The 27598-nt window shown below is 57.3% G+C and overlaps 3 protein-coding genes across 5 annotated transcripts in view; 1 reads left to right on the top strand and 2 right to left on the bottom strand.

The window, feature by feature from the left end:
- WDR45B (WD repeat domain 45B) overlaps positions 1-6393 on the bottom strand; it is a 41020-nt gene extending 34627 nt beyond the window's left edge. The window contains exons 1-2 of the mRNA XM_039859460.1: positions 6389-6393; positions 2247-2251 (exon numbers count right to left, since the gene is read on the bottom strand). The gene's annotated coding sequence lies outside the window, so the exon portion shown is untranslated. The remainder of the gene's footprint in view (positions 1-2246; positions 2252-6388) is intronic.
- RAB40B (RAB40B, member RAS oncogene family) lies at positions 7-10837 on the bottom strand. 2 transcript variants are annotated; one of them, XM_039859471.1, is made up of 2 exons: positions 10553-10831; positions 7-548 (listed from the first exon to the last, which is right to left on the bottom strand). In XM_039859471.1, the coding sequence occupies exons 1-2, from the start codon at positions 10719-10721 to the stop codon at positions 484-486; spliced, it is 234 nt and encodes a 77-aa protein (XP_039715405.1). In that variant the 5' UTR covers positions 10722-10831; the 3' UTR covers positions 7-483. The 2 variants fall into 2 exon arrangements, with proteins under 2 accessions (XP_039715405.1, XP_039715404.1); XM_039859470.1 differs by lacking the exon at positions 7-548 and adding an exon at positions 6546-7176 and having other exon boundaries at positions 10553-10837.
- Positions 10838-14647: 3810 nt separating this feature from the next.
- FN3KRP (fructosamine 3 kinase related protein) lies at positions 14648-23608 on the top strand. 2 transcript variants are annotated; one of them, XM_039859279.1, is made up of 6 exons: positions 14648-14755; positions 19320-19471; positions 19855-19946; positions 20993-21075; positions 22140-22262; positions 22491-23608. In XM_039859279.1, exons 2-6 carry the CDS (start codon positions 19329-19331, stop codon positions 22827-22829), a joined length of 780 nt encoding a protein of 259 aa, XP_039715213.1. In that variant the 5' UTR covers positions 14648-14755; positions 19320-19328; the 3' UTR covers positions 22830-23608. The 2 variants fall into 2 exon arrangements, with proteins under 2 accessions (XP_039715213.1, XP_039715212.1); XM_039859278.1 differs by lacking the exon at positions 14648-14755 and adding an exon at positions 15031-15171.
- Positions 23609-27598: the final 3990 nt, after the last annotated feature.

Here is a 27598-nt window from a genome sequence, read left to right as displayed (position 1 = left end):
GTTCAGCGAGGTCAGGAGAGGCAGGACAGCCATACAGGTGGCCCAGAAGAGGGGACGACACAGGGGCTGAGGACAGTGGTCAGGAAAGCTGCACGGGGTGGGGGCCACTCAGGGGTCAGTCACAGCAGGAAACCTGGAGCTGGAGGGGCAAGGGCAGGAGTGTGACCAGTACCTCAGGACCAGGGCTGCCAGTGGTGGAGGGTGACAGCCTGGCCTCCAGTTCCTTCCCACCTAGGTCTGGGTCCAGCCTCCAGGCGGTCAGCCCCTCCTGGCTCTTGGGAGGCAGAGGCAGAAAGAGGCAGCTTGGATGAGGCCATGAGGTCCGGACAGACTCCAGGGCCCAGAGCCCAGGTTTGCCACCTTGAGCCAGGGCTAGAGCCTCAGACAACGGATGGCCCCATCCCTCGGGAGCCTTGGGGTCAGGCCGGGGAGGAGGGACGGGTTGTGCCTGTAGGAGGCCCACTCCACGTGGGCGGACGTGACTCACCAGAGCTGCAGCTTCACCCGTCGCCCGTCCAGCAGGATGGTGGTGGTCTTGTAGTCCACGCCTGTGAAAGGGGGTCGGCTGAGAGGCTCGGCTGCAAAGCGCCGCTGAGTTGTCCTAGCTAAAGGGACTCTCCGGGGACAGGCTGGGGGCGCACCAGGCGGGTGGGCGGGGCCTGTCCGCGGGTCCCCGAGGCAGCTGGCGTCATGCCCCTTGTCCTCGCTGACCCTCCTCCCGTACCACCTCCTGCTCTCCTCCTGCCACCTCAGGACTGCTCCCAGGTGAGGGGCCAGACAGGACACTGCGACAGTGTCCCCCAGGTGATCCCGCTCAGAATATAAAGTAAAAACACGTGGGATGGGACATTAGCTATGAAGCACTGTGTCAACGATGAAGACGAAACATGTGTGTATGTGTGTGTGTGTGTGTGTGTGTGTGTGTGTGTGTGCGCGCACGCGCGCACGCGCAAAGGGGACAGGACTGGCCCCAGTTGTCACTAGCAACCTCTGGGTCACAGAATCTGGGTAGTTTTTACCTTTTTTTCAAACTTGCTCTATTTTCAAGTTTTCGTCAATGAGCAAGTATTTCTTCTAAAATCAGAAAGAGCAATAAACATTTTTAAAAGGAGAACTATTCCTCCCCACTCTACTGGAAACCGGTCTCCGGCTGCTTGGGCACCCAGTGTTCACAGAGCGTGTCACCCAAGAGAGCCGGAGCCACTGAAAGAGCTTGTGTCGCGTGACTGCAGAAAGCAAGAAAGGAGGCCCCCCAAGGGACCAGTGCTCTGCGGTTTGTGGTCACAAGGGCCCCCTGCTGGTGAGGCCACCTGGAGCTTCACGGCCTTGGATCACTCCACCGATGTCCCACTCTGTGCCTCAAAGCACTCGGGCCTGGAAGAGAGCAGCCGGAGACAGGACATGACCGGCCCCTGGATGCCTGGACAAGGGACGCTGAATTAGGGCTCTAAGGGGCCAATGCTGGCGGCAAAGACTGCAGGGGGGCCTGGCCTGGAGGTGGCCTGAAGCGGGCGTGATGCACCAGTGGCTGTCCTGGCCGCCGGCATGGCTCCTCTGAAATGCAACACCAACGGGGTTGCTATCAAGTGCTTGACACGCTTCCCTGGAATGATCTAGAATGTTAACCCGCCCTCCCCACAAAAGCCCCAAGGAAGAGAATGTCACATTGAACACATCTCCTGTCTTTAAAGCGGGTTGGGGACAGGCAATGTGCCCGGTGGCGGGGTGACAACAGGTTTGGCTTCACGCTCTACAGCGCGTCACCTGAGGGTTTGGGGCACAGCACGGACCTTACAGAAAAGTGAGGTGGTAGCTTCGGGCCTTGCAAAACTGTTCTTGTCAAGGACTTCTTCACAGCCCTTCAAAATCCCACTACGCTCCCCAGAAGGGGGCCTCGAATGCTGGGGGCACACGGCGTGAGACACACGCACACACACACAGAGTAAGTAGAATATATACGCATGTGTATAATACACAAATAGGATATATGCATAAACAGGATATGTACATACACAGGTACAATAAGCAAACAGTATATTTTCACATTTACTCTGGAAGAAGCGTCTTCCAGCAACTTCGAAGTTACTTTGAAACATCTAGTTCTCCCTTCAGAACGCTGCAGGTGTGCAGTGTCCCCGCAAAGCAGCAAACACGCCTGGGGGCCGTCTTAATCCGGGTAACTGCGGCCGTGGCAGCCCGTTCCGGTGGTGAGGGGGGACCCTCGCCTTTCCCAGGCTATGGAGGTGGCTGGCTTTCGTCCCTCAATTAGTTAACCTGCTGCCCAAGCTGGGTGGCGTCTTTGATTTAGAAAGTGTCCTCATGTACTTATTTTTCAAGTCCAAACCATTTTTTAATGCTTTTCATAAGAGAATTCATTCCTGATCCTCTTTTAAAGCACCCTACCAGTTTTTTAAAACTATAGTTGCTTTTTCTTTTCATCAAAGTCACGGATATGCCTGGTTGCAAGTTCTGAGTCAGCCCTGACCGGCCCCAACTCCCCTATCTGTAAACAACACACTATGCTCAGCTTCAGGCACTAACTGCCTTCCCTGAAGGTGAAAGTGTCTTCCTCTGTCGCTGACAAACCCTGACCCCTCCCCTTCCCTCCCCCTCCTCCTCTCCCTCTCACACACAGTGTAATTATGTTGCTGTTTAGCTAGATCAACATTAGATCAGCACCCTACTACCAGGTGGACCCTGTCCACAATGAACCATGTGGGATACTGTGTTGATTTTTTCCTTCATGTACAACTTTTTGTTTTAAGTGGAGTTGAAAGTTGCCTTTTTGTTTATTTGCTTAGTTTTCTCTGCATTTATCGCTAATTCATCCTACAGTCTCCCCGAGGTATCCAAACCTTCTCTCAGGGGGCAACATTCCAACATTCACGTGTTTACCTTCAGGGGGGCAATTTCCAGAGCTTGTCCTGGGGACCGGAGCTCAGTGGTCCTGGGCGTCCCCCTCCCACTGCTCGGGTCCCACACCCCCCCTTTGTTTCCTACGCCCTCATCTTCCTTGAGTTTGATGGGCACAGAGTCGAGGCAGGAGGTGACCGTCCTCCAGAAAGTGCAGGCATCGTTCCCTACGGCCTGCCCTCCGACTCCTGCTGAGAAGCCAGGGTCAAACGGTGCTCATCCTTCAGCACAAACCTGGCTTTTCCTCTCGGAAGTTCAGGCAGAGAGCAGGTTCGGGGAGAAAGAGCGACAGAGCTGGGCCTGGAGAGTTGGCCAGGGACCCAGCCACAAGCTGCCCAGCTTCTGCTACATGAGGCATTACGCTCCTCTTTGCTTAAGCCACTTTGAATTGATTTGTTTGCACCCAAAATGCCCTGTCTGATAGAAAACCCACCAGGCATGACAGGAGGACGGGACAGAAGGTCTGACACACTGATCCTGGGAAAAGCGACCAAAGACGCATTTTAACATCTTCCCAAAGCAAAGCACAACGACCTCGGCATTGCAGGGTTCCACTGACAGACCAGCCCCGAAAAGAAAGTCCAGCTGACAACCACGACGATTATTAAATCGTCGGCGGGAAAGGCGGGACAGGGCTGGGCCACACTCACTGGGGTCACCCATGGGTCTCCACGGAGGGCCGTGATGGCGTCACAGGGAGAAGCTCTGTGGAATCCAGAGTCAAATCACAGTCCTCACTCTCCCTCGTGCCTCACTTTCCCCGACTGCCAGGTGCAGCACATTTGCCACGGCTGCTTAGTCGGGCGCTCACCACCAGTAGCGGCTCAGCTCAGCCAAAGCCCCGTTCTTCCCCAGACCTCGGACCTCCGGGTTACAGGCAGCAAACTCCCGAACACAGCCGCGTCTGCCACAGAGAAACCCCGAATCACACCCGCTGCGGCCGGCTTCGAGGTCGCGCTGTGAGAAGACTGTGTCTCCCGAACTTGTTCACGGAAGCCGTCATTCTCGTCCACGCTCCGGCCATGCTCCCTCCCGTCAGTCTCGTCCACGCCTCGGGCCACGCTCCCTCCCGTCTCCCCGCTCGCCCTCACCCCCGCTTCTCTCTCACGCGGCCCCCTAATGCAGTTTCTGAGAACCTGACATTTTCGACAGTGACAGTGTCCGTGTTAGGATCGAGAGGCATAATTCGCATTCGCTGGCCTTAATCAATTCACCGAGAATTCTGCCCATCAAAAAGAAAATAAAAATAAAGCTTCTGGAACAAAGCCTTGTTGGTATGTTGTGAGTCAGAAAGGCGGAGACAGGAAGAGATATAATTTTAGCCTTAAAAAAAAAAAAGGAAACATCAAATGCCAAGCCATTCGCCACACTCCCAGCTCCACATGGCGAATAAGTAACCCAGGAACCCATTCTGACCCCTCCGCCCCCGCCCCCACCCGGGACAAGCGGACACGGCGGTGCCGCCGCACAGGCGTGTCCCCCCGTGCTGTGAATGCCACTTATGTGCCACTTACAATCTATCTTTGGAAACCCGACTTTTGAGAAGCGTGAAGCGTGTCTTAGAGCAAAGGCTGGCAGGTGGCTCCCAGGGGCTGGGAGGGGATCCTTGGGGGTGAGGAAAGCGGCTGGAACCAGAAAGTGGGGGCTGCACAAGGTTGTGAATTGCTCACTTTAAAATGGTTAGCTGCGTGTCACGTGGATTTCAGCTCGAAACGTACACATGTGCGTGTCCTACCCACAGACAGCGCATGTTGACTGTGCGGTCACGGCCGGGTCCCACGGGAGGCCCCGCGGGGGAGCAGGCCCTCCGCTCTCGCAGGACCCGTGCGTGTCCTCTTAAAGAGGAAAGCGCGTTTGCTGCACGGTCCCCCTTCCTGGCTTCTCTGTTGAAACACAGAAGCGGGGGACCCGGGTGCCCCAGACTGGGGGGCGGCGTTCTGGGCGCCTCGTCTGTCTCCACGGCCCCAGCTCGTCCACGCGGCTGTGCACTCTTAGCAGCCCTGAACCACTCGCCCCCCACTTTGGGGCCTAAACTCCCCCATGGCCTCCCCAGCAGGGACCGACCTCCGTCAGGCACCCCACCCGAGGGGCCAGAGTCCTGCCTGGGACGCTGAGCCCCTGCAGCGAGGGAACCAGCCCCACCAACCCAGCACCACTGGGACTGGCACCCTGCACTCCCACGAGCAAAACGGGGAGACCCTCTCCTGACCAACATTGGGGCCCTACCAGGAGCCCTCTTTCCAGAGTCCTGGTCACCTTCGAATCGCAGGGCCACCCCTGAACTTGGGGCACTGCTGGAACCTGGGCTCTGGCCACCAAGAGGGCCTGCCGGGCCCCAAATGTCAGAGAGGGTACACCGACCGACACCATTCTCAGGCATTCTCCCAGGGCAGGACCACAGGGCCGTGGGCGGTCAGTGGCTGCAGGCCTGGGTGGGCGGGCGGTGTGGGGATGGGGCTGTTCTCTATCATGGTTACGGTGGCAGCCGTCCAATGCAAGCTCCGGTGAAGACGCAGAGGAACAGACTTCCCTGCGCGTGAGCTGCGCCGCACACCAGGCCGAGGGGAAGGGAAAATGCATGCAGAGACATAACCAACACAGCGGCTCCCAGGAGTCATGGCGCAGGCAGATGCAGACTCCTGGGCGCCTCTGGGGCTAGCCAAGTCTTGTATCCCACACAGGTCCCAACCACGAGCACAGGTGACTTAGTGGGACAAGCCCGGTGTCACCACAGGGTCCCATGGAGACACCCGGCAGGGAAACACTCAGACATGCAGCCTGCCTTTGGGGCTGGTGCTGGGAGGTGGCCCCATGGAGCCAGGGATGAGGGCCGGGAATCCCAGGGCTGGAGCCGTGAGAAGAGAGTCCCATGGGGCCAGGGTCCCCAGAGCCCCCTTCATGAGAAGGACACCATCTTGGCAGTGTTACCATCAGTCCTGGGTGGACCAGTGTCCCCAGAACCCATGTCCACCTGAACCTGAATGTGATGTTCTAGAAGCAGAGTCTTTGCAGGTGAAATCGAGGTAAGATGAGGTCACACTGAATGAGAGGGGGCCTTAACCCTGGGACGGGTGTCCGATGGAGGGATTCAGAGAAGGCCAGGTGGTCGCGGAAGCAGCGACTGGGGTGATGCTGGCACAGGCCGAAGACCTCCGAGGACGCCGGCAGCACCAGGGCTGGAAAGGCGGGGAGCGTGGCCAGACTTGGAGCGCAGGTTTCTGTTGCGTTAAACTCCGTTCGTGGAAATGAGCACATTGTCCGACAGCCAAGTCAACACCCGGCCTCCCAGCCCTCGGGGAGGGGAGCTCAGGGCCCACACGGGCTCCCGGCTGGTCCTGTGACTGACCTGGGTCTGAGGATGTGGGCTTCGCCACCTCAGGCGTCACACCAACATGACACTATTTAAACCCAAAGGTGTGCGGCGGGCTAGCTTCTGGAACGTGCTCGCCACTGAACTGCAGGGAACTGCTCCAACGTCCAGTCAGAGCTTCTGAACCTGAGAGAGGGTTTCGTGCCCTTCGCATGGACCAAGTTGCTTTTCCCCAGGGCTGACCCCAACACGCAGCTTTTGACCAGACGTGTTGGGGTCAGCCCGAGTTCAGGGTGTGTCCTTATGCGTCCACCTCCACAACCTTGTTTTCAGTTTTATTTTTAATCAAACAGAATGCCAGTCTTGTCACGAGTCACCGTGGGATCCAAATTCATGAGCGGACTCGGCTGAGTCACATTTGGGGGAGGGTAACCATTAATTATTAGCTGTAAGAGGCTGGCACACACCACCCACCCAAGGCCTCTGTGAGCTCAGAAAACCCAGGTCGGTGATGTCCCACGTGGTCCGCCAAAAGCAGCTTCATGGGACTGTCCCCCAAGGCGTGCCCATCGGTGGGTGGTCTCAGGCAGGACTTTCAGCATCCTTGGGAATATCAAGGAGCCAGGCACAGACCTGGGCCGGAACCCACTGTGCTCGGCTCTGGGCAGTGATGCCGCCCATGAGACTGTGGTCCCCTGAATGCGTCCCCCCCGCGCTCCTAGAATCGTGACAGCCTCTCACTCCCTCCATCCAGAGGACGCGAGTCACGTTGTAGGTCCCCCATTGGCAAAGGACCCTTGTCTGCTGGACGAGGCGGGGCCTAGACACTGGACTTCAAGCTGCATAGTATGTTTCGAGGGGTTCGAGGCCTGGAATACAAATCCACGTCAGGAAGGACAAAGCACAAGGCCAGACTCTCAGACGCGCCACGTGATCGGCTGCAATCGTAAAGTCTGCGAAAGGGAGAGTGTGCTGTGACAAACGCAAAGCCGGTGAAGAATCGCTCAGGTCGCCTCCTGCCTCATGAGTCTGCACAGCAGAGAACTAAACAAGATGAAACCACCCGCTCTTCACCGATGAACTCATCAAGGAGCCCTTGCCTGTAGCCGAAGAGGAATACAGGTGAAAACGTGTACGTGTGCGTTATCTTACATGTGTAACGCACGCGAAAGTACGTAAAACATATTTACATTATACATCACCGTGTGAAGACTGCATCGCTTCCTCTAAGGTGTCGCTGAGAACTCTGACGCTCCGGCATGAGTGTGCCGAATCTCAACTGGTCCGCCCGGGACCCCGGAGCCCTGACCCCCGTCCCCTGGTGGCCCAGATGAAAGGACTGTCGAAGCAGGAGAAACTGCCAAGCTGCAGGCACGCGCGCTCCGGTGGGAGCAATCAGAGACCGCCAGGGCAGTCCCTCAGAGAAGCGGGGCGAGCAGACTCTCTGGAACTGGAGGCGGCTGCTGACAGACCGAAGGCAGCGACACGTCTTAAAGACCCAAAATGCAGCACCTCGAGCTCACAAGGCACGCGGGCCACGAAGGGGCCCAGTTGGCAGCATCTTGAGCCACCGCAGGGCAGATGGTTGGACAAGCTTCGGAGAGCTTGGCGCCCTGGGGATAGCCGGCAGTTGGACAGGAGAGGGAGGTGCCCTGGGACCAGTGGGGAATGCGGCCCAGGCCTCCCAGGAGGAAGCTGAATGGAGGCTGATCAGAAAGGGGTGAGCTGACGTCCCCGGGATGCCTCGTAAGGCATCCTTCCCAATGTTTGCCTACACACACCTCCCCGTCTTCTGCAGATAAGCTGAAGGAGCCTGGGGAGGAAGTTCCAAACAAGGATTTCCCCTAAAATCTCTTAATGTGAAGCACCCCAGGCCTGCAAACTCTGGATGACACACCCCCAAGCCCCACGCGCCCTGCTGCTTCTCTTGACCCAACCAGGTGTGTTAGGGAGCCTGCTCACCTGGGCCTGTGAAGAGTGAGCAAGTGCAGCCAGGCAGGACCAAGGCTGTGCCCGCCCGGCCACGTCTGCTCTGCAGCCACCATGGCGCCCGGTGACAGAGTGTTGTGAACTGGGCAATGTGAGACGAGCAGCCAGGGCTGTGAAACTCGGGTGCCGGGCAGGTGGAGGGGAGCAGAACTGTGAAGCGGGAAGTGCCAGAAGCATCGATACGGTTTCGAAGTGAAACATGTCTTTAAAATAATACTAATAATGGTTCCAACTTCTTATTGTTTTTCATAATCTCTTTTCTTAACCCTAGAGGAATCTTTCGGCAAATTAAAAACCCAGGAGGGCACATCTGTGACATCAATTCTTTCCCGCAGAGTCTCAAACCAAGCTGATAGCAAAAGCTTTTGTGGAAGGTATCTTTTAGCCCAAATCCTCCCTGTGTCAAGGAAAAACTTTAGACGAAAGCATTAACTTTAGAAGAAAGCATTGTTTTCAGAAGTCCATAGTTCAGCACGTACCAAAAAGAAAGTAATGCAGCAGATGCACAGCCAAGCCCTTGTCCAAACCACAAAGATGTTTACAAACATTTCTTCCACGTTCCTGTTTGCCGCACATCACTCACCTGCTAGAGAATGCAAAGCCGTCCACAGCTTGCCCCTCAACACACAGTTTAAGAGCAACGTGCTTTATTTGTGCTTTACTCCTTCACGCCCACTGTGGCCCCTCCCGTCACTGAGCCTGCCCTGAGCACCCAGCCCAGGAGGAAACAGCCCCTGCCCTCCTGGAGCCTCAACTCCTGGGCAGCACTGCCCAGCAGAACTGCCAGTCTGTGCTTTCTGATAGGGCGGTCACTAGCCACATGTCGCTGTTGGGCACTTGAAACATGGCTAACGGAACTTAATTGTATTTCATTCTAACTACTTTAAATTTACAAAGCTTCATTACTGTGGACAACAAAGTCCTAGAATCTATCATAATGCGCATTTTCATGAGACCTCCAGGTGGCTTCTGTCTACTTTGGTTGAGAATGAGTCTAGATTCTCATCCTTGGCTTATGATAGGCATAAGGCTTATGCCTATCATTTCAAACTCTCCCCAACTGTCTCCCCTAGGCCACTCGGGTGTTCTGACTCCGCAGACCATCTTTCCTCTTCAGGTACGCTGACCCCACGTAGTCCTCCCAGGGGTCTGCCTCAACCTTGGCCCTTCAGGGATGCCGTACACCTCTGCCGAGTGAGGCAAATGCTCTCCTCCTCTGCCCAGGTGCAGTTTATCTCCTGGTGAGCCCGCCCCCCCTCCACCACCTCCACCCCCAGACATTTTCCCTGTGCACTGTCTTTTTAACTCTGCCACGCCTGGTCAGGGCCTGAAGCACGCCCAGGCTCCTCCAACATCAGACCCCACTCCCTGGGCAGCCCTCTTCTGCCGTCAGGAACCAGACTGCAAGCCCAGGAGACAGGGGCTTGCACCCCTGAGATGACAGCTACAAGGTGATCGCGCTGGGCTTTCTTCCATGGCCTCTGAGTCTGGGTCACCACGGCAGCAGTGGAAGGTGGAGACTCTGACTCCCGTCTGTGCCCGCCACCCCCTACCCCAGCCCAGGTTCCCGCCCAGCGCACTTTCCTCTCCTCTCCCCCTGCCCTTCTTTCCCTCGCAATGTCCATCCTCTCTAGGTTGTGGGTCTCAAACTTCAAACTTAGCACCCCCACGCATTCTCCTACCCTGCCCGCTGTGATGCTCTGGCCCCCCTCCACCTGGAAGCCACCCTCCTGCACCTCCTCGGCCGCAGAGTCTCGAGGGTCGCTTGGGTTTCTTGCCCTCCCAGGCCTGTCCACCAGGGCGAGGAGCGCCTCCGATACTCCGGGAACCCTGGAGAAGCCTCCGGACCAATCGTCTAGTATCTTGGCTCCCTCCGGCTCCATCCTACTCACGCGCAGAGCCGCCACCTGGCAGCCCGCGCCCGCTGCGCTCAGTCCCACGCTCTGATCTGCTCCCGTCGACGCCGCACCCCCACGCGCTCTTTCCAGATGCGTCGCGCTCACGCGGGCCTTCCTGTGGGTCCCACCCCAAACCCCGGCTGCGTGGTCCCCACCTCTCCTCCGCCTCGCACTCACCCCCAGGTCGGGAAGACTGCCTCCCCTGCCCAGACGCTCGCTGCCCCCCGCGCGCTGGCCGCGGCGAGAGGATGGAGGACGCGCCTCTGTGCCCGCGCCAGGCCCCCCACGAGAAGCCTGGGTCACCCACGTGTGGAACGGGGTTGTCGCCGGGGGCGCCGCGTAGTGCGGGGCCCACCCGCCTCCCTGGATCGGGGCAGACAGGTCTGCTCGCAGTCTTGCGCTTCCTGCAACTCCAGCCCCGCACCCACGGCCTCGCGCTCACCCGCCGGGTGGCCGTACGGAGACTCGGCCGCGCCGTCCTGCAGGCTCGCCAGGATCTCGCCCTTGCCCACGTCGCTGTCGCCCACCAGCAGGAACTTGAGCAGGAAGTCGTAGGCGCGGACCGGGCTGCCCACGGCGCTCATGGTGCGACCGCCAGCGCCCGCGCCCATGCCCGGCCCCGCGGCACGGCGCAGAGGTGGCGGCGGGAGCCCTGGACTTGGGGACCCGCTGTTCGCGGATCTCCGCCGCCCCGCGCGCCCGCCACCTGACAGCGCGCGGTCCCGCCCCACCCCGCCATTGGCCGGCCGCAGTTGCTAGGGAGGCTGTGCCTTTTCATTGGTTGGGCTGCCCGTCCATCTCGCTTTCGTCTCCGCCCCTAGGCCGACGTCCTCCCGCGAGGATTCTGCCTTGCACCCAATGCCGGACGGGAGGCGGCCCCGTGGGTGGGACCGAGGGCGGTGACACTGCAGCCACAGCCAATGCAGGTCCGGAGGCGGGGTGGGGCGGAGCCAGAAGAGGCAGGGGTGGGGTCGCTGCGCCCCCAGCCCGTGCAGGGCGTGGCGCGTAGGGGCGGGGCCGGGCGTCTGCGCGGCCGCGTGGGCCCGCTGGCCGTGCCGCCGCGGAGTCCGTACGCCGACGCGCGGCCTTGACCTCCCGGCCAGGTCTGCTGGCGTCAGGGGCTCTGGCGGGGCGAACTCGCTTTGTCCCCCGCGGCTCCTCCAGGGTCTCATCCATGCCCCAGAGCGACACGGAATCCGTGGGTGCGCGTGCGCCTGTGCACGTGTTCGTGTGTGCCTGTGTGCGTGTCTGTGTGCTTCTGCCCGTGGGCGTGCGTGTCTGTGCACGTGCTGGGGTAGAGGACCAGGTGGGGGACTCTCTAGCGTCCGGGTTCCGGGGCCTGCCTTCTGCGCTGGGAGTCTGACCAGGTGAACGTCCATCTCAATAAAATCCTTCATGCGAATGCTCGCTTTTTCTCTTCCACATCACATTTTCCTTCCTTACTGGATCAAGGTGCAGCAAGAATCGTTTGATTTGAGGAGAAGCGTGATGTGTGTGGGCTGTTTTTATTTTACCTGCGCTGGTTGTGGTTCATCAGCCACGTGAGAGGATGGCAGGGTGGGGAGAGCTCAAGACCACAGGGAGGGCAGTGAGGTCAGAGCACCCACAGCTGGCCGTGTTATTTCAGGGCTCCCACCCAGCTCACACTCACCTTGCTGTTCACTGGGGAAGTCATCTGGGGTTCAGGCTCACTGGGGGGAGATGTGGAGCACACATTGAGTTTCCCCAACCAAGGGTGGCCAGGGGTCTCTCAAAGCCAGAATTCGGCTCACTTCGGCGTGGCCCACTTCGGCGTGGCCCCCTGCTGTCCCCAGGCGGAGGGTCCTGGTTGCCGGCAGTTGGTGCTGCGATCCATGTGGGAAGAGCAACAACTGAGTCTGCTGTGTCTATTTTTACTTCTTGTCCACATTACCTGTGATTGGCTGTGTGAGGGTCATGATAATCTGCGGAGGGAGAAGACAGCTCTTTGTCCTGCTATTTTGCTGGAACCACCGAGCTCCGTCACAACACAGACTGTCAGGCCCCCAGCAGAGCCCAGTGGATTGAGATGCATGAACGGATGTGTGCCTCACAAAGCGGGTGTTCTGACGAGGTCCGAGGCCCGAGGTTCCCATAAGAGACATGCGGTATTTGTAACTGGGTGCTGGTTAGCAAGAATTCTTGACGGCCAAGAGCTTCCCACTCTCCAGGAGCCAAAGGAAGCCAAGTCCTCATGAGCGTTACCTGTGAGGTGACAGAACCAGTCCCTAGCCCTCTCAGACTTGTTTCTCCTCCACCTTCCAGAGCCAAGCCCCCAGGCATGTCCTATCAAGGGCAACCCTGGCCCTGCATCCTCTCGGTGCCCTGGCAAGCATCATACGGTGGTTCTTGAACGCAGTCCAGGGTCAGTGGTAACTCCCTGGACCCAGAAGTGACTGAGAAGCACATAAACATTTCCCATAAAACCCAACTTACCCAGGGGGCAGATCACCCAAATGCCTCATTATCCCCTGTCACGATGAGCAGGAAATGAGACAGAGTGGGAAGCTGCCATGCTCTTAGCCAGTGTGGATAAATATATGACTTGTGCACATTTCACAAACATGTTCGGCCTTGACAATCCCCTGCCAAGGCCACTCGTGACAATCCCCTGCCAAGGCCACTCGTGAAGAAGGCGCCTGTCTTCATTAGGTCAGGCTGCCATGCCCAAATGTCACAGGCATTCTGAGCCTTGGGGCCGGATTGCTCTCTGTGGCAGGGCCATCATATGCATTGCCAGATGCTGAGCCATACCTCAGAACCTATCCATTAGCTGCAGTAGCACCCCTTCCCCAGTTGTAACTGCTAAAAATGTCTCCAGAATTGCCAGGCAGGCCTGAAAGATCCCTCCTCCCCTCACGCACAGTTGAGGACTGCTGGTTTAGAAATTTGATTTCCACGTGGCAGTCCCGCACATGGAGATGAGAACAGGGCGAGTCCTCAATCTTGGGCCTCCACGGGCACACCCCTTCCCCTCTTGCCACTATTCTGTTTCCACCTGGCCATGCCCTGTGAAGTTGGATGGTACTTCAGGGCAGACGGGAGGAGGGTCTGGTCATGGCCATGCATGTAGTAGGAAGGAGGGACCATGGGGACGGGTTGTCGTCAGGACTAGGGTGGTCCAGGCCAGTGTTTGTTGGATGGTGAGGTGCCTCAAGGCACCTGTGGCTTGTCCACTTTAACCACACAGCAATCCTGAGAGGTGGGATTGCCATTCCTGCTGATACTCAAGCAAAAGAGAGCTCTGAGGAAACGTGATGGCCAGAGGTCCTGCTGGTGGCTTCCATCACTGGAGCTGGTCAGCATAGCATGGCAGCCCCCAGTTTTGTTTTGTTTTCATTTTTAAATTGTTTTCACTTAAAAATATGCAAAACATACAATTTACCATTTTACCCATTTTAAGTGTAAAATGTAGTGGCATAAAGTGCATTCACATTGTTGTGTAACCATCATCTCTAGAACTTTGTCATCTTCCCCAAGCTGAAATGCTATCCCCATTAAATACTTAACTCCCCACTCCCCTTCCACCAGCCCCTGGCTCTCTCCATTCTACTTTCTGTGAATTTGACTACTCTAGGTACTGCGTAAGAAATCATACAGTGTTTGTCCTTTGTGACAGGTTTATTTCAATCAGTGTGTCTTAAATGTTCATGTATGTGGTGACATGTTTCAGAATTACCTTCCTTTTTAAAGCTGAAGAATATTCCATTATGTGGACAGACCCCATTTTTTTCTCCATCTGTGGATGGACCTTTGCGTTGCTTTCACCTTTTGGCTGTTAGGAATAGAGTTGCTATGAACATCTGTGTACAAGAGTCTGTGTGGACATATGTTTTTACTCCTCTTAGGTATATCTGTAGGAGTGGACTTGCTTGGTTGTACAATAATTATGTTTATCTGTTTGAGGGTTTGTTCCCAGTTTGCACTGCTGTTGATTTCTGTGTGACATTGTGCAGTGTCTTATAGCCTAGAGCACCATAAGCAGCTACTACGAACGGTGGAGAAGGGGAGGAATGTCTACCATCTTTGGGTGATATGAAAGGAATCTCTTAACAAAATGTGAAATTTGTATCCCATTTGACTCTGGAAAAGCATTTCTTAAGTTTCTTTCTCTGATGCTCAAACAAAAATAGCCCGAGGAACTAAAAAGGGACTGACTGTATTTTTTCCAAAGCCCTAGGCATTTGCACACTAATTAACGTTTATTTCTTTCCCCGGCTGTCAAGAAGTAAATAGAAACTAACAGCTGAGCAGTTTCACACTGGGTGTATATTTGCTGATGACTCACCAAGAATTCTCAGCCAAGGTGCCAGTTGTTCTTCCACCATAGAAAGAAAACCTATTTTAAGTAAAACTGTAACCTCATAGATGCTCCAGAAAGTACCACAGCCCAACGAAATGCATTTAAAGTACGTTTCAAGCTAGACTTTCGTCTCGCCCACTCCCCGCCCACCTCAATTACCGTCCACCCCATGCTCCACCCAGAGCCTGCCCACTTCTCCGCCCAATCTTACCCATGCCCCGCCCACTCTGTCCAAGCCCGCCCACTAGATGCTCTGCACAGACCCCGCCCACGGTCGGGGCAAAATCGGGATAAGACAAGGGTCAGGTCAAGACAAGGGTCAAGGTAAGGCAAAGGTCAGGGCAAGGGTCCTGACAGCGCAAGGGTCACATTAGGTCAAGGGCAGGTTAACGGTAAGGTGAGGGTCAGGCGACGAGCTGAGTACCCAACAGCAAGTCGGCCCCGCCCCACCCCGACGTCGTCCCGCCCTCACCCAATCCTCGCGCGACTCTGCGGCCCGATCCCGCCCACCCCACGCCTCACCCAATCCCTGTGTGTGCCGGACGCATCGCGCGCGTCCGTGCAGCCCGGCGCGGGCCCGCGGTTGCTGCGCAGGGAACATGGAGGAGCTGCTCAGGCGGGAGCTGGGCTGCAGCTCCGTCAAGGCCACGGGTCACTCGGGGGGCGGGTGCATCAGCCAGGGCCAGAGTTACGACACGGACAGAGGACGAGTGTTTGTGAAAGTGAACGCCAAGGCAGAGGTCAGGGCCGCTGCCGGGCAGGGGTTGCGGTCCGCGATTTGGAGCCTGGGGTTCGGGTGGGGCGCTTGAGGGCCGAGTTAGGGTCTGGAGTACAGGGTCGGGGCTGGAGGCCAGGGGCCCTTGTGTGACAGCCGGGTCGCCGTCTGCGAGTTAGGTTCTGGGGTCCAGTGTGGGGGCTGGAGGCCGGGGCCCTTGTCTGAGGTCCGGGGCCGTCACAGCTCGCAGCCTCAGGGTGGTGGCCCTTGGTGACCTGGACTTTACCGACAGGGTGTGTCTGGGTCTTTCTGGGATTGACACCGCAGGCTCAGCGGTGGTTTGCCACTTAAACGCCAGGGAGGTTAGCGGACGGTTCCAGGCCTGTCCAGCGTTACCCGCTGCCGCGTCCAGCGAGCCCGCCCTGTGCCAGTGTGGACCGTGCATGCTGCGGATGGTTTTCCCGTGATCGTTGTGGTCGCTCCTTTGAGAAAATGCATTGTGTTTGGCGAGTTTTGAACAAGGACAGGTAGCAGAAGCCTCATGTCCTGGGGTATGAACTCACAGAGATCAAAACCCTTTCTGAGTTTTTGAGAATAGTCTAGCCACTGCCTTAATTTGGTCTGCTATGTCGATACCACAGACTGGGCGGCCTAAACAACCGCGGGCAGGTTGGGTGTCTGGTGAGAGCCTACTCCATGATGCAGAAGTGTCCCTGGCCCGCGTGTCCTCACGGGGAGATGCGGGCGGGGGTTCCTCTGGGGCCTCTTTCATAAGGGCAGTAAATCCCATCTTGAGGTTCCCAGCCTTACTGCCGAATCACCTCCCAAAACCGCACCTCCTAAGGCCATCACACTGGTGGTTAGGTGTCCACGTGGGAATTTGAGGGGACAGGCATTCAGTTCCTCACAGCAGCTCTCCATCGTGTTTGTATGTGAACTTTTTCTCAAGGGCCCTGCAGAAAATAGCTGAGCGGCACCACCTAAGTTGTTACTTATTCCTGGTCGTTGGTGTCACTTGGCCCAGTTTGGGTGGGTCACTGCATGTACTCTTAGCTGGCAGGTCCAGTCGGCAGTGAGCAGGATTGAGCAATGCCTTGTTTCAGCTAAGGCCGAGGCACTTACCTGGGACCACGTCCTACGCGTCACAGCATGGCGACACTTTCATCCTTTCCCTAGAAACGGGATCATCTCGTTCTGAAATGCTGTTCTCGCAAGACCAACCTTCAGCCCTTGTTCTGCAGAGATCAGCTCTACATCACCCTGTACGCGTTCCTTTTACAAGAATTTAGCCACTATTCATCCTTGAAGTGACTCTTTTACATCGATTTACCCCAAGGTTTCTCTCTGGGTTTTTTCCCTTCTTGTGTGATATCCACCTTTTTCGTGTCTGTATTTCCACCTTCACTGGCACATGTAATAATTCAAAACTTGGTGTTGATCATAAGGGAAGCAAATATTTTCTGTTTATTAAAATGGAACCACTTGGTGATGATTTTTAAACATTGTTCTGCTGCCATTTTGGGGGATTCTTATTTACTTTTTACTTTGTCATCCAAGTCCATTTTCTTGGTACTCTGCCAATTCTTCTTTTGCCGATAAGTTTCTCCTAGTCTTTTGGCAGATACTTCCAAACATGTCCTTTTCTCGCTTGCTCTAGAATGTGCTGTGGAGTTATGTAAGTGTGCTGGCATGGCATAAACATTTGCTGGTTCTGTGGGAAATAGGACCTTTCTTTATGCTTTGCCTTTCAGGAGGTGAAAATGTCTTCTTCCAGACTTCCAAGAGAAGACTGCTTGGCTGGACTTCCACTTTCCTCTTCATCCCTGATCAAATGCCCCGGGCTAAGTTGCTCTGCCTCTCGATTAGTCTTATCTGCCCTTTGCAGACTGGGTAATTGGTTTTTGCTCGTTCTCCTCCCTTAAATTCTTGTCATCTGTGGCCCTGCGTCCCAACCAACTCTTGCTTTGCCGTGGATCGGCCCTGGGGTAGTAGTGTTCTCAGCTTCAGTTAGACATTTGGGACCACGTAGCAGTAGATGTTTCTGTGAGGGAGCCGTGGCCCCTGGGTGGCTTCACAGATCCTCCTAGAAGGTCTTCCTGCATTTTTTTTTATCCCTTACTTTACTCTTCAAAACCAGTGCTCTGGTTCAAAGTATAACCAGGGCCTGTTCGTTTCCCTTTACCTCCTAAAGAGAATGCTCTGAGAATTCTTAAGACACAGTTCCTGTCTTTGTCCTCAGCCGCCTCTAGCTCTTGAAGGCAGTATGCTAAGAAAGTGTTTAGGTGGACTGTGCTCGTGTTAGCTCCTGGTTAATCGTGGCAGCAAGCCCGTGGTATCAGTACCAACACTAACCCCATTTTATAGAGGAGAAAACTGAGGCACGGAGAACTTAAGTAACTTGCTCAAGGTCACAGAACCCTTAACTACGAGAACATGTAGGAGAATGGCTGTGGCAGCACTGTCCGAAGTAGCCCCAAACGGGAACCCCAGCTGTCCGTCGGCGTTAGACTGGACGAGTGCGTTTCGGACCGTTCCCACGGCAGAGCCCTGTACGGCAGTGGGAATTAGCTCTGCCCGCTGATGCACAGAAGCAGCAGACGCAGCATGGAACAAGGTCGCCAGGCCTCTGCCTCTGCAGAATGACAGAGCGGACACAACAGGCCTGTGGGGTGGGGGGGCGGGCTGCAGTGGTGGGGGATGGGAGCTCCGGACAGCAGCGCTCAGCCTCCTGACTTGTGCTGTGGGCAGTGGGCAGCAGGCACGCTGACTGTGCTGACCGAGGATCCGAGCTGGAGGCTCTGGTTGTGAGCTTTCTGCATACACATCCGGAGTGTTTTAACTTTATAAAAAAGATACGTTAAAGAGGAAGAACTGTTTAGTCTGGGAAGTTAGGGAAGATTTCTCAGAAATCAAACTGATAACTGAGTTGAAATCTGAACCATGATGAGGAAGGAGCTGACTTGGCAAGAGATGGGGGATGGTGCTCCAAGCGGAGGTGACATGGCACGTGGAGGCTTGGGGCTGGAGGAAGCAGAGGAGCTTTGAGAAACCAAAAGTAGGCTGTAATCCTGGAGCACAAGGGGTGCGTGTGCGTGCCTCTGCGTGTGGGCTGGAGCCCGGGAAGGGGCCCCAGATGAAGTGGGAAAGTGGGCAGGGCCAGCGCTGGGGGCTGTCGGTGCAGGAAGCAGGCGGTCGCTGGCTCGGGATGGGATCTGCCCCCTATTAGGGTCACTGCAACGTGAGCAGGGGCCGGATGGAAGATGGTCCCTGAAGTCCAGGGGGGACAAGGACTTTTGGGCTAGGATGGAAGTGGTGGTCAAGATGCCGTGGTTCCCAGGGCTAGGTAGGAGAAACTATAGGACTTGGTAGTGCACTGCAGTGAAAAGCGACCCCAGGGTCCTGGCATGTGCGGAGGGCCACCAGGTGGTGCTCGCTGCCTAATGCACGTGGAAGCCAGTGCTATGACATCGGCCTTTGAGCAAAAGCTTAGATGTGAGGTCAGCCCGCAAGGAGCCAGGAGGCAAGGCTCAAATCCGTCTCCGACAGAGGAACTCCGGGTGAGGGAAGGACAGGCTGGTGTGCGGAAGTGCTGGCCAGCGGTTCAGTCGGTGGCTTCAGCACTGGGTCTAACTGGACAATGGACCATAATCGACAGCCAGCCACATCCTGGCTCTTTGGTCCCCTGGCAGTGGGGGGCGGTTGTAAAACTTTGGTTCCAGGTATAACTGTGTCAGAACTTCTCCTCGGCGCACGCTCTGGCTGCAGGACACGCGGTCTGTTCTGTGGTCCCTGGAACACAGCTCCGCACCTTGTCCGAATCGGGGAGGCCGGTGCGCCGGTCCCACAGTGGCAGCTGGACAGGGTTGCGGCTGAGGTGCTGTCCCTGTTGGCCCACACACACATCCAGCTCTGCAACCAGCGTTCAGTGGGAAGTTAGCTACCTACTGCCCTCCCTCAAGGGAGAGGCTGGATTCTAGTCCGGCGCTGGAAAGTGCAATCCTCCTTGTTCTTGTGCAGCTATAGGACATGTCATCCACTCCATGAAAAGCCAAAAAAGCTGTCTACTGACTGCGGTCAGGATGGGCTCGATTTAAAACTAAGGCTTGAGAAAACACGTCTCCATAGAACTTTTCCAGAAGTAATCTCGCTGTCCCTCCTCTTTCCCCCTGACAGGCTAGAAGAATGTTTGAAGGCGAGATGGCAAGTTTAACTGCCATCCTGAAAACAGACACCGTGAGGGTGCCCAAACCCATCAAGGTCCTCGATGCCCCTGGAGGCGGCAGCATGTTGGTGATGGAGCACGTGGACATGCGGCCTCTGAGCAGGTGTGCCTGGCGCCTTCCCCTCTGGCTGGCTTTGTTTCTCCTCTGAGTGGTTCCGTCACACCAGAAGCTCGTTTTGGGGAGTAGCGTTCTGAGGGACGTGACAGAAGGAGCCCACGACCCCACACATTACGTGTCGTGTGCTTTGCAAGATGAAGGCAAACGGGAAAGGAGTCTCTCCAGGTGCGGTGCCGGCAGAGGGCTGGGCCGCAGGCTCGCGTGGGGCCGGGGGACCGTCTAGTGGCCAGGGCCCTTCATCTTCACCTTGCTTCACCAAGCAGATGCTACGTCCTTGAAGCCTTACGCTTTGTGTGGCCCAAGGCCTTTCACATGGACGTGTGTCCGCCTCTGTGCCACACATGTAGCTGCTGCCTTTGGTTTCACAGTCACGCTGCAGAGCTCGGAGCCCGGCTCGCGGACCTGCACCTGGAGAACAAGAAGCTGGGAGAGGCGCTGCAGAAGGGAGCCGGCACCGTGGGTATGGGATTTTGCTAACTGGGGGCCTCATGAGGGAGCATATTCAGTTGGGCGGGGAGTGTGCGTGCGTGGGTGGGGTTATGCTGCAGCCACAGGAGGGTCTGACCTGTGTTGACGCTGGAGGGAAGGAACATCAGCCTCGAGGCTACACGTTTAGGTGCAGTAAACGCAGTGAATGCCACACTGTGCTGCGTCACACACGCACTTGAATGACAGGAACTATTTCCTGGTCTCGAAACCCCATCATATTGTGGTTCCCTTTACGTCTCCCCAGAAGCTGTCTGTCAGGGTTCCTCTGGCTTTCTGCATGGCACCTTTCTGAGACAGACAGGACACGGGGCTCAGGATGGCACTCACATCCAGCCTTCTTAGAGAGCTTCATGTGATGTGAGCTCCAAGAGTCTCTTCCAGTATTTTCATCCCATGACATCTGATAACCCACGTGCAGCCGATGTGGTCACTCTGCTCAGCAGAGTGGCTGACACCAGAAACAGATGGCCGAGAATCTGCTGTGCTGGGTTCTGGAGCCTGTCCTGTGACACTCCTGTGCTAGACGGGCAGGTCCCATCGGACTCCAGTCCTGTGAAACCCTCTGTAAGGAACAGGTCCTGCTAGTCAAACTGTCCTGCCCTTCCAAGCCACAGGCAGCTCAGTTTTTTAGGATTTGCTGTGTTTGGGGAGCTGCCAGCAGGAGACCATGACAAGGCATAGCAGTTTGTCTTTCACAAATGGCACGTGCTACGCTGGCCACTGAAGGCCACCCTATCCTGATGGGCCATGAGGGACTTCTTCATTTGCGGACACAGCCTTGTCCCCCTGAGTGTCCTAGAGAGTCGTGGGTGTCCTTGGTTGTTCAGTCGGACAGAGCTGGCTCTGTTCCCAGGTCTGTAGTGTCCATGGAGACCGGGGACCCCGTCTGTGTCTGGATCAGGGCCCGTGGTGGAGAAGGGCATGGGACGTCAGGCCCGCGCTGCTCTGAGCTGGGAGAGCAGGGCCCCAGGGAGCAAGAGAACTGCTCGTCTTTCTTGTTTCCTGTTTGCTTTCAAGGGAGAGGAGGCGGGCAGGCCGGGCGGCCCTTCGTGGACCAGTTTGGGTTCGATGTGGTGACGTGCTGTGGGTACCTCCCCCAGGTGAGTGACGCCAGCATTTTGCCTCCATTTCCGAATCAGGTCAGCTGCTCAGAAACATCTGCGGAAAGCTGTGAACTTTGCTTTTCCCTTTGCCAACTTTTAAGAGGTTGACTTGAGGTTTACTCACTTCATACGCTAGATAAGCTCTGGGAAACAAGTTAGGACGCTGCATTTCAAGGCGCCTAAATTAGGAATTTCAGAAATGTTTTGAATAGTAAGCTCAGAGATTGCATGATAGAGAGAGACTATGATTATGATTATGTCATGATTTTAAGGTCGGCTCCCCCGGGAATTCCAGCTGGGATTCTGATTGGCGCCAGCAAAGGCCGAGTGGGGAGGGTGGTGGCCCTGCGCTCAGGGGAAAGGTGGGTGGCTTCTCAGAAGGGGGCCACTGTGTATTTGAGAACACTTCTGGGACTTCCTGGTCGGCGTGGGGGCACAGTGGACACTGCTCCGGTCCTGAAGGAGGTCGTCCAGGAAGCTGCTCCGGGCGGTGGTGGCCGACAGCGGGGCCTCCTGCTCCGTGCCGCGCTGGGGGTGTTTCAGCTGGCTCTGCTCCCTCCTCACTCGCCTGTAACTCGCTGGCCTGTCATTTGTCATCACACACTGCCCCTTGTGCTGCCCTACTGCTGCATGTCTGCCTCGCTTCCCTCTGGGATGGCCAGCACCTCTTGGGGGTGTTTGTGAACAGGCTCCAAGTACCTTGTCACTTTACTGCTCTCTGTCGGGCAGTGCGGCAGCTTGGGGGGCGTGTGTGGCTGGGGGTGGTCAGAGGCGAGCCACAGGGCTCGGGAGGGCCAGTCGTCTGGGCCTCTGTGCCCCCGTGTGAGTCTGGACTAAAGGAACCGTCCTCCAGCTCTTCAGAGTGGACCCCAATGCTCTGCACTGGGCGAGGGTGGGTCTGGGGACCCCCTGCGGAGGCCCCACACCTCCCAGCCAGCTTCCACCCTCCCACGCCTGTCTCTGCGGCCGCCCCTCTAGCGACAGCCCTTTGCCCACGGGCGCCTCCTTCCGCTCTGGGTGGCCTCTGAGCTCAGCGTTCTCCTTTGCTGGCGCTCGTGCAGGTGAATGACTGGCAGAAGGACTGGGTGGCATTCTACACCCAGCAGCGTATTCAGCCCCAGATGGACATGGTGGAGAAGGGGTCTGGAGACCGGGAAGCCCTGGAGCTCTGGTCTGCTCTGCAGGTGAGGGGAGCCCCGCTGTGCCCAGGGGGAGGTGCCACGGCAGGTGCGGCCACTTGGGCGTGGGTCTGGACAGGAAGTGGGTGGGGACGGTGCTGAGGGCGGTGGTTGGCGTCCCTGCCTGGGCCCTGTCCGCGCGCATCTGCTCTGCGCGCTCTTGGCGCCGGGGCGCCTCTGGGAGCGGGGCGTCTGTCTCCCTCCGCTCTGCTGAGGCCGCGCCCCTCCCTGCAGCTGAAGATCCCCGATCTGTTCCGCGACCTGGACATCGTCCCAGCGCTGCTGCACGGGGACCTCTGGGGAGGAAACGTGGCAGAGGATGCCTCCGGGCCCGTCATTTTTGACCCGGCCTCTTTCTACGGCCACTCGGAGTACGAGCTGGCGATCGCCGGCATGTTCGGGGGCTTCAGCGGCTCCTTCTACGCAGCGTACCACAGCCGGGTGCCGCGGGCGCCGGGCTTCGAGAGGCGCCTGCAGCTGTACCAGCTCTTTCACTACCTGAACCACTGGAACCACTTCGGGGCTGGGTACAGGGGCTCGTCCCTCAGCATCATGAAGAAGCTCAGCAGGTGAGCTCGTCCCCTGGAGGGCCGGCCGCCCAGGACCCCCACGGCCGTCTCTCACACCCAGAGGGGCTTGGGACCAACTCCTCAGGCCTCAGGAGGCACGGACTCGGACTCGCTGGGAAGAAAGCCGGGAAGAAAGCCCTTCCCCCCTCCCCCGCCCCCCACGCCCGCCCGCCTAATCCCCAAGTCGTGCATTTCCCGAGGGAGACTTGTAGCTGGGATGGGGACCCACAGAGCCTGGCTGCAGTTAGGGGAGTGGCCGGGGTGCCAGCGCTGCTGCGGAGCTCACCGGTTCAGCACCGGTGCAGCTCCTCCTGCCCCGCCTCCAGGTGTGACTGACGTTCAGGATGAGGCTGCTGGGGGGCTTGGGTCTGGACAGGAGCCTCCCCCTAGGGTCACCTCACCACGGCCAGCTCCACCGTCAGCACATTCCCTTTGCTCTCTGTGTCGCCTCTGGACCAGCCTCAGGCCAAGCTGGTCCGGAACCAATTCTGGGAGTGACCAAACTGCCAGCCTCAGGGCGTCCTTGGCGGATTTAGGAGCCATCAGATTGCTTCTCTTAGCGCCCCACCTTCCCTGCCACGTCTAAAGCTTGCTTGCCGAGCTGGCGTTGTTGGCCTCCGGTAAAACCAGCACTAACGGACCTTCCGCATGAACCTCCAGTGGCTGCAATGATGCCAGAGACTGCCCCTCGTTTAAAGCATAATCCAGTGTTTTCCTAGCTGTTTGCCAAGAAACCTTCCTAATGCATTATGACAATAAATAGGTACAACTGTTGTTTCTGGAGAGAGCAGTTTTTTTCTGGGCTTTGTTCTATAAGAGAGCTTCAAGAGAAGGGTGGGCGTAGCCAGGGCTAATACTGGACTTGGTGCAGCTTGAGCCCCGGCGCCTGGCACCCTGGCAACTTTGGGGAACAGCGAAGGCGGTGGAAGGCCACTGTCAAACTACATTTGCAGGAAGAAGCCAGTGGTGGCCATGGGCACCCCGTGTTTGGGAGGACACCGGTCCCCGAGGTGGTCCACCTGTGTTCTCTGTCCTCTTTCATTTCTGCTCAGGTCGATGCCCGCCTGGTGGCGTTCAAAAGCGCAGCTGACTTCTCCGTGCTCTGGCCTCTGCGGGGAGGGGGAGGACACTGTCAAAAGCTGGTGGTTGTAGGAGTGTCGAACTAGTCATTCCTAGGCCGCCTGCACTGAGATTGTAGCTCATTTTTCTGATGCTGGGGGACTGATGGCTGGCTCTAAGGAGACGGAGGCCGTGAGTGCTGTGTCACCGTGGCACGTGGGCCGCTGTGTTCCCGCACATTGTTACAGACCTGCTCTCCAGGACCGTTTGCTTTTGGCAGGTGGGGCAGACCCGAGGGCCCCACAGGAATAACTTCTGCAGCTGAATCATCTGGGGTGCAGCTCAGGGCCCCCCTCCTCTGCGGTTAGCAAGGCAGGAGCAGCTCGGTCAGTGGGCAGACGCTGCGTGGGACATGTCTTTGGAGGATCTCAAGAGAAGGGTCTCCTTCCATACTCCTGTCATGTGACATTGGGTAGGCAAATGTCCTGAAGGGCGTTTTGGGCACCATGAGTCAGTGGTGTGGGGAGCAGTGCCTTCTGTCTCCTGGGGAGTCGGCCGCAGGACCCCAGTAGGCTAAGAGGGTGAGGCAGGTGAGGCCTCCTGGTCACTGGAGGAAGTGACAGGACACTGCTGTGCCAGTTGAGGGGAGTGGCTGACTGTGCCCCAGGTGGCCTCCTAGGGGTCCTGAATTTCCCTTCTCTGCACAGCGCACAGGTGACCAGGGCTGCGAGCCGAGGCCTGAGCTTTCCCTGACCAAACCGTTAAGAAAACACTTCTGTTCTCCAGAGGGAGATGTGTCACAGCACTGCCCCTCTGGGAGGCCCAGGGAAGTGTCACCGAGGTGTGGCAGGCACTTAAGTGATAAACTGTCACCGGGCTTCCTGGCTCTTGTGACGGTGCAGTACTGGTCATCTTTTTGAACTTTACCATCTGTTGGCATTGTTCATTCTAAAATATTTACTTTTGCACCTAATTTTATATTCATAACAAAATTGTGTAAGCCTCAGGCCTAAAGGCCCCTCGACCCACCAGGGTGCTCGTTGTGGGTTGCCGTGTTCCGTGAAAGCCCCCAGTTGCCCCTGTCACCTGCGGGTGAGCCTCTGCTTCCCGGGCTTCGGGGCTGGCTATGCGGCTCTGGGGGAGTGTCGGGGTTGTGCGCTGACTTAGAGGCATAATTTCAAGGACCAGTTATGGAACCGGTGCCCCGACATTAGCTGCCGCCTGTCCTCACACCTGACCGAATGGGAGATGTGGCCGGACCCATGGGATGGGCTGTGGGTGCAGCTCTCTCGGTCACAGAGAAGAGCTGGAGGAGGTCCATGCCCTGCAGGCGGCCTCAGAGGCAGGGCGTCCAGGGAGATGGCCACTGCCCCGAGCGCCCACCCAGGCCCCAGGTCCCCTCACTGGGACAGCTGTACTCATTCCTTACTGCAGATGGGAACCTGAGTCGGGCGCCTCAGTCTCTGTTGCCGGGAGGGCGTCGACCTCCCCTCACAAGTCATCTCTGGGTGACTGAGGTTAATCTCTCCACCCAGCTACTGATTTTGTATCCTTTCCACGAAAGTGGACCTGAAACAGGCTTTTCTGCCTCAAACAGAGGTTGCCAGTGAACTCTGAGTCTCCGCTGTCCACTCACTAGCACTGCTCCCCGCCCAGGTTTTGCCCTTTCTGGGGTCTTGGGCGTGGGCTGCTGAGTGATCCCCCTCTTCAGCGCATGGCGCATCAACGGTATTAAACTTCCCATGAGACCCCCTCTGTCTGTCTTACCCATTTCCCTTCGTGCCCATGTCTGCTCACTTTTCCCTCCCTCCGACCTCGCTTGCTGCTTATGGAATACCAGGAGCTCAGATGGCCAGCTTAGGACAGCGTGAGGGCGAGGCCCAGAGGCTCTCTTGGGAGCAGAGTGTGCATCTTGAGACATCCTAAAAACATTGGACAACTGAAAGGAAACTTTTAATGCTGGCGGGTGACCCCACCCCCGATATAAAAAGCTGGGGTTCCGAGAGGGCCCGTCTTGCTGCACTCAGCCCCCATGTGGAAGGGTGCTGGTGGCCGTGGACGCCTCCCGCACCCTGCTGTCTGTCGAGGCCGAGGTCTGCAGGGCAGTGTGGGAGGGACACTTGTGAACTTAGGAGCAGTGTTCGGCAGACTTTAGGATTCAGAGGGAACCTGACTAATTACAGCCAAACCAAGGGAGGAAAATGCAAGTTTGGAAAGAACTTTGATTCACCGCAGTGCCCCGAACACGAACGCCCGGAAGGAGATACCGCTGTGCTGCGGACGGGAAGGAAGCCGCACATTCTACCACTGCGCCACACGGGACGTGCGTGTCTGCGGCGATGGCAGGGCTCAGGGACTGGAGCAGTCCCCCCAGAGGCCTCGCAGCCCCCCACCTCCGGTGCGACGGAGACCACGCACTTGGGGTCGGAGGCCCCTAAGACTCCGTAATTTACAGAGTGGGCTGGTGGCAGCACCCGGGGGCTGCAGAAGACTAAGTTCCGGGCAGGAGCGGCTGCCAGCGCTTCTCAGCGCTCAGTGCGGTCTCCCCACCTGAGGGGCTCAGCCTCTGCCCTCCCCATGTTCTCCCAAGAGCTGGCACGGGAAGTTGCCTCCCTGCCTGGGTTTCCCTCGGGCAGAAGTGTGTGGATACATCGGGACGTATTTGGAAACAGCAATCGGAGTGGTGGCAGCTGCCGGATGACAGCCATCTCTGAATTCCGAAGAGGTGGCTGAATTCCCCTCCCTGGAAAGTCATGGGACCTCCTCCCCACTTACCTTGCAAAGCAAATCCTGTTTCTCGAAAAGCCTCGGAGAACTTGGTTTATGGACTCAGGCGTCTCCGTGGCTTCTGAGGAGGCGGAAGCTGGAGTGGACCACGCCTGCCCCTCTCCTACGCTTGTCCCCGGTGGCGGTGCCCGTCCCGTCCCGCCACGCATGCTCCCTGCCTGCCGGTTTGAACTTCCCGCTATTTGTCCTCCTTCCCCCAGTGTCCATCTCACTTCCTCTGGGTTTTTATCAGATGTGCTGTGACCTTTTGTCTGGTGGTCTGAATATTAAAGCTCTTCGTTTCTCGGAAAATTAAAAGAGCCATCTGCCTGAGGGGCGTGGTCTCAGTGCAATTCCGGTGGAGGCTGGACGATGGTGGGACAGCGGACTAGTGATGACACCTGGACAGCGATGACACCTGGACAGCGACTGCCGGCCCCTGCTGGCTCCAGGCTGCTTGCTGCCCAGGCCCGGGACTGGGCCCTCCCTGGCTGTCCGGCTGACAGATGGACGACTGTGATGGCCGCAGGGCCTGTGCCCCTGGCTGCCTCCCTGGTGCCGCTTTCCTGAGTCTCCCGAGGCTCCCACACACGGGGTGACATTTCCCAGCTGTGGGCCGTGTTTTCCTTCCCATGCCACTGGACTCCGTCTTCATGGTCAGGGTAAGCCTGAGAGACTCTTATGCACAGCGACCCCGTTGGTACCTTGGGCTGTTCTCCCACCTGGAGAAGCCCTCCGCCCATAGCGACACCGTGCCCAGGACTCCTGCCGGGCCCCAGGCAGGCTGAGAGGCTCCCTTCGCTCCTTCTAGGAGACCTGGAGGCTCAGGAGTCTGGCTGCTGTGGGGAGGGGACTCAGCTCATGAGGCTGCTTGAATGTGCCCAAGTCACATCTCCCCATTGGGTTTCTGACCACAGATCCAAACTCCAGGGCAGGCTCGGGAGGACG

Source organism: Pteropus medius, unplaced genomic scaffold (assembly GCF_902729225.1).
Source record: "Pteropus medius unplaced genomic scaffold, Ma_sr-lr_union100, whole genome shotgun sequence".
Lineage (NCBI taxonomy): Eukaryota > Metazoa > Chordata > Mammalia > Chiroptera > Pteropodidae > Pteropus > Pteropus medius.
Note: the sequence above shows the minus strand (reverse complement) of the source record. Positions and strands in the feature narration are given on the sequence as shown.